The following is an 8,668-nucleotide window of genomic DNA, read 5'->3' as shown; positions in this document are numbered from 1 at the left end:
CAATATAATCAGGGTTGTTGGTGGAGGCAGTAATTGGGACCGAGTTGGGACTGTCAAAAACTGCAGCGATGGGAGGCATCAGCAGGAGTTTCACCGTGCTCCTAGCCACTACGCAGCACCGAAGCGCCACGAGAGAAGCGGCATACGCAATTGCGTATGTGCTTCATGTCGTTTTGACCCTACTATAGCTTGGTGTAAATTTGTGTTCTAGAACAAGTCTCCAAATCTAAGAACTTTCTCGCATACGAGTTTTGTCCTTTTTTTCGGAGGGAGATTTGGTACCCCATCTGCTTGAAAGTACTGATTCGCTTATTTGTTATATCGATTTTATTGACTTTTCACTTTTGGGAGATTTCCAAGTGATTTTCTGGCATACGCTGATTACAAATATGGTAATAATTCTGAAAGGATATGTTTTTTTGCGTCGATTTGCTGATTTTTGCGGTTTCTTTCTTCCTTAGTTCAATGGAGTCTTGTCGACTGAATTATATCGTATGCTGGTAGTGAAGACGAACCAGGAATTCTCACTTTTATCGAGCTTATTACTCTTTAAAAAAGGAGTGCCGGTATTCATACCCGCTATTCATGATACTTTCCGGGGGCGGTGCGGTCGCGCTGCGGCGCGCCTTGTTGGGCCATGCGATCCTCTCACTAGAGCACGAGATAGTCATGATAGTTGGTTGAAACAACGACGTCCTCGACCACTTAAGTGACGTTAAAGGATAGAAAGTTGGGAAATACTTATGTTACATATATAACATACGAATGTTGGTTCCGACCACGTCCTCGACTATTTGAACAATGTTTGTTATAATTATTTTTATAACTTCACAGTTGTTGTAATTATTTTTATAGCTTCACAGATTATGAAATATTATCAGCGGTTACAAACGTACTTTCTAACAAACATAATAACCAGTATCAATATAAAAACGACTCATAATGCAATTCTGTAATGACCAGTATCAATAGCGAATGAAGAAACTACGAAGGATTTCTTTGAGCGGACAAAAATAGTCTCCTCATGAAAGAAGTGTGGGAAACAAGAATTAAAACGAAGAGAATGCGAGAAAATGTGCAGATATAGATGTAGCGAGTACAATGAGGAGGGGTATGAAGAGACTATGAAGGATATCTATTATATCTCTAAGTGGACAAAAAGTAGTCTACTTATGTACGACTGAAATGACCTTCTTGAACATTCTACGAGGTCAACTCTCTGATTCCCTTAGATACATATGAGAAGGACCTTCCAGAACATTTACAAGATGCCTTCTCGCCAGAAGTCCATTATATATGAGTAAGGGAGCCTTCTAGAACGTTCCAACTATTTATATGGTTTGTATACTGTGTTCTTAACATAAGTGTGCTCCCGTTCATATGTTATATATGTAACATAAGTATTTCCCAACTTTCTATCCTTTAACGTCACTTAAGTGGTCGAGGACGTCGCTGTTTCAACCAACATGACTATCTCGCGCTCTAGTGAGACGATCGCATGGCCCAACTAGACGCGCCGCAGCGCGACCGCACCGCCCCCGAAAAGTATCATGAGTGGCCGGTATGGATGCCGGCACTCTTAAGAAAGCAACAAATCCCTCGATCTTTTACGTTTTTTTGGATCTCCAAACGTCTCCGAACGTCCGAGAGTCGTATCCGTATTACGGATGCTAGGATGCTCATTATAGACTAGATATTTCTGTGAAATAATTATCTTATTAGTGATCTTAATAGTAGTTGTGATCGTAACATAAGAAATCCTCAATTGAAACATTGTATTGAGCCTAGGAGAAGTGTGCATGGAAATCAGTAAGTGGATAATGTCGATGTTCGTGTTAAAGGGATATTTGTTTCCTGTATCCTAGTACTGCTCTTGGATGGAATACTTTACTCATAAGGTGTTTTCTGAACGTTTCAAATGCTTTGTGGTATAAGGGATGCCGCGGGCAACACATTTTGTGATTCGTTAGAATTCTGTGAGATAGGTTGTTGTGTTTCCGGTTAAATATTATTGATGGATCAGAGAGTTGAGACAGTAACAACAAAACCTACTGTCTTGTTGCTACAAGGTTTTGATATAATTCTAGGATCCCATATGCCTCCCTTATGGCCACACTTCTCTGTTTTATTGGTGTTATTCTGTTTTCCACAATGATGACATGGGGATTTAACGCCACAGCGGAGCAGATCCGAAGATCGCTGCGGATTCAACATTTGCCATGGCTTGATAAGGTTAGCATTCTATTGAAAAAAAATGTGAATTTTTCATAGCTTAAGTGTACATGACGATGATCAGACTACATGCGATCATTTTTACAAAAGAAAATAAATTCAAACAATATCGTCATGATATCAAAATATATGAAGCTCAATAAAGGTATTGTTGTGTTGTTTCCACTGAAAACCTTCAATGAATCGCTCTGTATGGAGGCCTTTCATCGCAAAGTTTCTCTTTGGAAATTAGGACAACAGCCCGGATTTTAAGCCATTAAAATTTAGAGTCTTTTCTTTAGAAACTTTCTGTACATATGTTTCAGCTTAGTCGGTTCGCTCAAGAGTTACTCACTTCTGCTTGAGCTAACTAGAAAATGAAGAAGTTCACTTACTGAAAAACCACCATAGTGGGTTTTCCTCTATGGTTTTGCTTGCTGTTCTTTTTAGACCATTTTGTTTCTCAAAAATAAAAGACACACTTTCTTCCACTTTTGACTTGAAAGCTTAGCCATTCTGGAACTGATGGACTGATTTTACATTTTTCTGCAGTGGCTCCCCTCGGCTTTTCATCTTCAAAAACGTTTGTTAGTGTTAGTAAAACGTTGTAAAAAGTAATTGTTTGAAAATAATGCGTTGAGTTCTCGTTTTAAGCATCGCTGAAAGAGAAATGAACAAAGAACAAGTAAATAAGTTCGTCTCAAAAGACTCACGTATAAAATTTTAGCTCTCACCTTCGAATTGGGCGAGCACACTCAACTTCGTTATGTTAGGTATAAGAGTCTTTGTGGAGACGCAGGTCCAAGATTTTGTATCAAGTTCAAAATTACATCTTTTCCTTAAGTGCCGAAAATTGTCGAAGTCAGACTTTTGTTTTGAGTTGAGTTTAGCTTCTCATAAATGAAAGATTGTCACAAATGATGAAAATGCGCAGTATGATTTTTTAAAGTAACTGGAGGGCAGTATAGTGAGAGTTGTTGAGAAGGTCTGGTGCAACTTGCATTCTTGACTGCAGACCCCACAAGAGACATCTCTACAAACATCTCATCCGATCATGAGCTAAACCACTAGAATTTATTCGTAATTTAACTTTTGTCGCACGTTAACAAAAGAAAAAAAAAGAATTTGGAGCTGGAAAGTGGAACTTTGTCTTATTGTTCCTTAATCGACTTATGGTTTTTAGGTCCAAGTATTTTTTGTTGTGGTGGCCGTCGCCATGTCTTTGTTTGCTGTGTTTTTCCTTCTTCTTGGTTTCACGGCTACTGGGGCTACGCGAGAAGAAATTTATAAACGTGTGTTCTTTTAATGTTAGAAAAATTTGTGCCTCGTTTAAACTTACGAATATGTGCAGGTGATCAGGCTAGGTGTGGAGGGAGATCTGCTTGTGCTACTGCAATGGTTTGGTGTATTCTTCTTGTAAGCGGACCCTTAGCAAAATGTGAATTCAAACGGGATTTGTGAACAGTCTATTTCAGCTGGTGTGCTGGCTATACATCACTTCAATCTGTTCTGTTTTCTGCTATTCGTACTTAGTCTTCGATGATCTGTGTCAAGTCATGCCATCATTCTCCGAGAGCGATTGTCTCGATTTTGCTATTTTGACGCCTTGGATAAGAAGTTTCGCTTTTTCTGTAAGTTTCTTTCATTTCTTCCAACAACGTAGATATTTGTTTGGAAAGCTTTTTGGTTTCTAATAATCAAACTCATTTTTTCTTTTTTTTTTTTTTTTTTTTTTTTAGAAATTTTCTACTTATCTATTGTTAGTACCTTTCTAGTACTTTCCTGTTTATTTCAGGATCTTCGACTCTGTGGAGGCGATGCCCAGCAATTTTGTGCACTTTCATCAACAGCTCGCTTCTGGTATATCATTGGATGGATAGGAACTTGTCTTATTATTCTAGGGTTATCATTTTTTCTTGCTATTCTTTCCGCCAACTTTGCACACGTCGGGAACCCTAAAAGGTTAGCCGATTATTTTGATATACTAAGATGTGTCTTCAAGCTTTAACTTAGTTCTTTAAGATATTTGGATCTGCGTGATCTAGCAGTGGAAACACCGAAAAGCGGATCACTACATTTAAAATCAGAAAATATGGTTCACTGTCACTGCTGTTCCGGTAGTGCGAAAAAGGTGATGCAACCTAGTAATGGGTGGTATTCCCCTCAAGCTGCTTCACGGTCAGTTGATATTTTTGCTACAAAAATTCTGTCGGCATCGCACCATTTTCTTCTAGTCTCATTTATGTTGTAGGTGGAGCATTCTGTTCTCATGCAAACTTCCCATCCTTTTCATCATAAAAGTCTTCTTTGTTGAGTTGTCCGGATCATCAGCTTTTCTTTCTTGTTTCAGACGACTGACCTATTCTGACTCCACTTCATCTTCAAGGTATGAAGAAAAGATGTCTGATTCATTGAGTCGGCATGTATATCGTTCTCAAAGGCGCCCGCCGTAGCTGTCTGTACATGCAAAGATTTAGGTTTCATACTGTCTTTTTTGTATTTTGCACGGTGTAGTCCTCAAATTCTTCAATTTTCTATCGTTGTTTCGTACTCATTCTGGTCATAACCCGTAAATTTATTGTAGAGTTTGATTCGACTGTCTAGCATTAATGTGTTACAGGAGAGGTACTTTAGTTTCATAATTTTTAAGATGTCTGACTTATATAATGTTTCGCACTGATTCGATCTTTCCTTATTTTCACGATGATCTTTCGATCTTATGCACTTTAAAACTTTATTGTATTTTGATAACCACCAACTTTTCATTTCCGTTTCAGCCTGTACATTCGCTTGTGGTTTAATTTGTTACCTTTGTAAGTAAGAAATTTGCTTTACATCGCATTTAGCAAAAAAATAAGATGCTTCTAGTATAGATCCATTTTCAAGTTGATGTTCTGGCTAGAGGTACGTCTATCCAGCCTCTTCGTACGTTTCACTTTTACATTGTATGTTTTCTGTTTCTTGCTTTCCTGCCATAATACCGTCTGTTGCGATCGCCTCGGTTAGCATACAGTTGGCATATAGTAGGGTGAAAAGGCACTGAACCCTAGTGCAGTTGTGCAAGCTGTGCGGTGCGGTAGGCGTTTGCTGTGTAGGTGGGCTATCGCTGACTTCATTCGGGATGCAGAGCTAGCGATTTTCCGACGACGCAATCGTTGGCTCCACCGCAGCTTACACAATTGCACCAACTTTCACTGAATACACATATTCTTTAGTATGTAATGATCGAGCATTTCGGGTTGTCTTGCCAGTGCGGTCAACATCGATTCAACCATGTAATTCGTAATATCTTAGTAGTTGTCAGGACCCTTTTTTCACTATCTCTTTTTGAGTCTGCACCATTGCGACACTGCTTTAACAGTTTCCTTTAGAAAGTTTCTAAATCATTGTTGTTGATATACCTTGAAGGTGCAGACAATTGCAGGGTAAGTCCCAAGTTCGACCTTCTAAGCTAAAGCTACTAAGAGAAAAAAAGGAAGATGGACCTGGAACAGCTAATGGTTTGACTTCATACTCTTCAAAACGGTCTCCTGTAAGTGAGTAGCTGAATCATTTCACTTAGCACTTTCAGCGATGAAAAAAAACCAAAAATGGGCTGAGAGATGGCCTTTCTGCAAATCACATTTGAGAGTTAAGAAGGGTCTTTGTGCCCTAGAAGCGGTTTTTGCGCTGTCAGTCCAGTTCGATTAGTGTAGTGTTGAGTAACTCCCAACTAACTAAGTTTTACCCCCTGACAACTTGTCTGTTCATCTAAAAAACCTTCAAAATCGAGTTGTACACAAAAGCACTTCTGTGTTTTTTTTTTTTGCAAAACGAAAAAAGAATGGCATAAGAACTTCTCAGGACTATGCTTACAATAGGAAAAAAGGTAAATAAGCTACAATATCTGAACACATGAATATTCTCATCATTGAAACTCAAAGTTGCACCTAAAACCCGATCAAAATGTCTTGATTTACAACAATGCATGACACTTCTCATGAAACTCAGTATGAAGTCATATTGTCTGAAAATGACTTTCCCTTTCATGCAGAAGAAGCATCGAAAACTTCGTCGTGGCGCTTTCTTGATGGTTTCCCACATCTCTGAGTGTGGGAAGTAGTGAAGCTCTGCATTTTTTTCACTATTAATAAGCACTCTTCTTCAGTTATATAAACGCACCAGTATCGATTAACATTTCTGCTGTAGCAATCGCGGGATGTGGTTTTGCTCGCACTTTCCTTGGAACGATTAAAAACAGACAATAGTTTGAACATGACCATTTCCTATTTGAAACTTTGCATTGTCTTTTTTGAGCATTTAAATGTTTTCTTTTAGAGGGCACAGTTATCGGCTCCCGCAGCTCTCACATCTCTCACAACGAGTTTGTAAATAGTAAAAGAAGAGTTTGTATTATTATAGCATCATTATCTACATTTTCGCTTTTAGCTCCTATTCCGCAGGTTGTAGTTTTTTAAAATGTAAAATGGAGAAGTCTGTGTTTGTACTAGTTTTGCGTTTACACTAGCTCCTGAATCGTAGTACTAGTCCAGCCCACCTAGGATTTGTGGGTCTAGTACTCCCCTTTATATTCTAGCACTGCTAGAGAGTGTTGCTTTTTTTTTTTTTTGAAAAATCGGTGTCAACAGGGTTCAGATAAACGCCTGGGAGACAACTTGTAGTCAATAGTTTGGTTCGAATTCGGATGTCAGTCGCCTCACATCAACTATACCAATTTCCATAGTTACCACATTACTTTCTTGAACTTAATACGCCGACGAATTCCGAGCAGACTTTCGCTGTTTATTTAGGCACGTGCAGGCATACGGAAGTTGCTACTTCAGTACGACCTTCTGGGCTACAATAAGTGAGAGGAGCATTTTTGGAATTCTTTTCTATTCCACTATAAACATTTTCTTTTTCTGGAACCAACCTGCACACATCCAACATTGACTGGAAAAATCCTGTCGTTTGAAGTGGAACGAACTCGCGGTGCTATGGCCGCATCAAACTGATAACAAGGAGCTGGTTCAGTTATCATGTATCATGTATATATATATATATATATATATATATATATATATATATATATATATATATATATATATACCAGTCTGAATGTCCGGCTAAAGCCGAACTTCAGACTTTCGGTGGTTTTAGCTTCGCTCCCCTTCACTGATCAATGAAAGTTAGTAGTAGTGTTTTCTGTAAAATTAGATTTTTTTAAACAACGCTTTCCTTCTCTTCTTTAAATTAAAATTATAAATTAAGGCGAAAGATTACGGAGCTTTTCTTCTAAACGCTTCAATTCTACATTTTGAGAATATTCAACCATCAGCGACAAACACTCCTTCGATGCCAGATTAATGTATATACTATTTGAAAGCATTACTCGAAGTATGGGTATTCCTCCTGATTTCCCTCAATAGTTATCATAGAATGATGTTTTAACATAAAATGACGTGAAAGACATCATCCTAATGATAAAGATAACGTTCCACGTCAGATCACGTAAACATCTTGCTACTATTTAAACAGCTGTTTGCATGAGTATTTCCAATTTCTGAGAACGGCATGCTACGAACGTGAGGCGAACGAAGAAGGAAATAGGCACGCGGAGGAGTCATGAAGATGAAAAGCAAAGTGTCCTGTGACCACTGCTATCAAACGGCTGCAACCATCTATCTTTTGCGTCATACACACGAAGTTATTGCGCACCAATCCGACGCCGCGAGACCCGTCGCAGCCCATTTTATAGCTATCTGGTGCCAGCGCACCAATTTGACGCCGGTGGACCCGTCACACCCCCTTCTATAGGTGTCTGGCGCCGGTGCACCCGTCGCACCCCCTTCTATAGGTATCTGACGCCGGTGCACCCGTCGCACCCCCTTTTTCGAATTTCGTGACACACATACACACACGTACACACAGACAAACACACACACACACACACACACACACACACACACACACACACACACACACACACACACACACACACACACACACACACACACACACACACACACACACACACACACACACACACACACACACACACAACACCACACACACACACCACACACACACACACACAACACACACACACACACACACACACACACACACACACACACACACCCACACACGGACTAAGCTCGTTATTATATTATATATATATATATATATATATATATATATATATATATACATGTATATCTACTATATAATAACGGGCTTATTCTGTCACGTGTGTGTGTGTGTGTGTGTGTGTGTGTGTGTTTGTCTGTGTGTACGTGTGTGTATGTGTGTCACGAAATTCGAAAAAGGGGGTGCGACGGGTGCACCGGCGCCAGATAGCCTTAGAAGGGGTGCGACGGGTCCAAGACGTCGGATACCTATAGAAGGGGGTGCGACGGGTCCAAGACGTCGGATACCTATAGAAGGGGGTGCGACGGGTCCATCGGCGCCAGATAGC

At 39.6% G+C, this 8,668-nt stretch overlaps 1 protein-coding gene across 4 annotated transcripts in view; it reads left to right on the top strand.

Moving 5' to 3' along the window:
• RB195_018531 (uncharacterized protein) overlaps window positions 1-7,557 on the top strand; it is a gene marked incomplete at both ends in the record, with an annotated part of 21,601 nt that extends 14,044 nt beyond the window's left edge. Inside the window, 10 exons of one of the 4 annotated variants that reach the window (XM_064186006.1) lie at window positions 2,088-2,232; window positions 3,395-3,503; window positions 3,563-3,627; window positions 3,687-3,842; window positions 4,007-4,173; window positions 4,234-4,389; window positions 4,562-4,634; window positions 5,636-5,747; window positions 6,529-6,596; window positions 7,462-7,557. In XM_064186006.1, the coding sequence (XP_064041886.1) occupies window positions 2,088-2,232; window positions 3,395-3,503; window positions 3,563-3,627; window positions 3,687-3,842; window positions 4,007-4,173; window positions 4,234-4,389; window positions 4,562-4,634; window positions 5,636-5,747; window positions 6,529-6,596; window positions 7,462-7,557 (1,147 nt within the window). Of the gene's footprint in view, window positions 1-68; window positions 155-2,087; window positions 2,233-3,394; window positions 3,504-3,562; window positions 3,628-3,686; window positions 3,843-4,006; window positions 4,174-4,233; window positions 4,390-4,561; window positions 4,665-5,635; window positions 5,748-6,528; window positions 6,597-7,001; window positions 7,058-7,461 lie in introns of those variants that run through there. The other 3 variants (XM_064186007.1, XM_064186008.1, XM_064186005.1) reach the window with 3 other exon arrangements.
• Between the last annotated feature and the right edge of the window lie 1,111 nt (window positions 7,558-8,668).

Source organism: Necator americanus, chromosome II (genome assembly GCF_031761385.1).
Source record: "Necator americanus strain Aroian chromosome II, whole genome shotgun sequence".
Classification (NCBI taxonomy): domain Eukaryota; kingdom Metazoa; phylum Nematoda; class Chromadorea; order Rhabditida; family Ancylostomatidae; genus Necator; species Necator americanus.
This window is presented reverse-complemented; position numbering and strand designations above follow the sequence as displayed.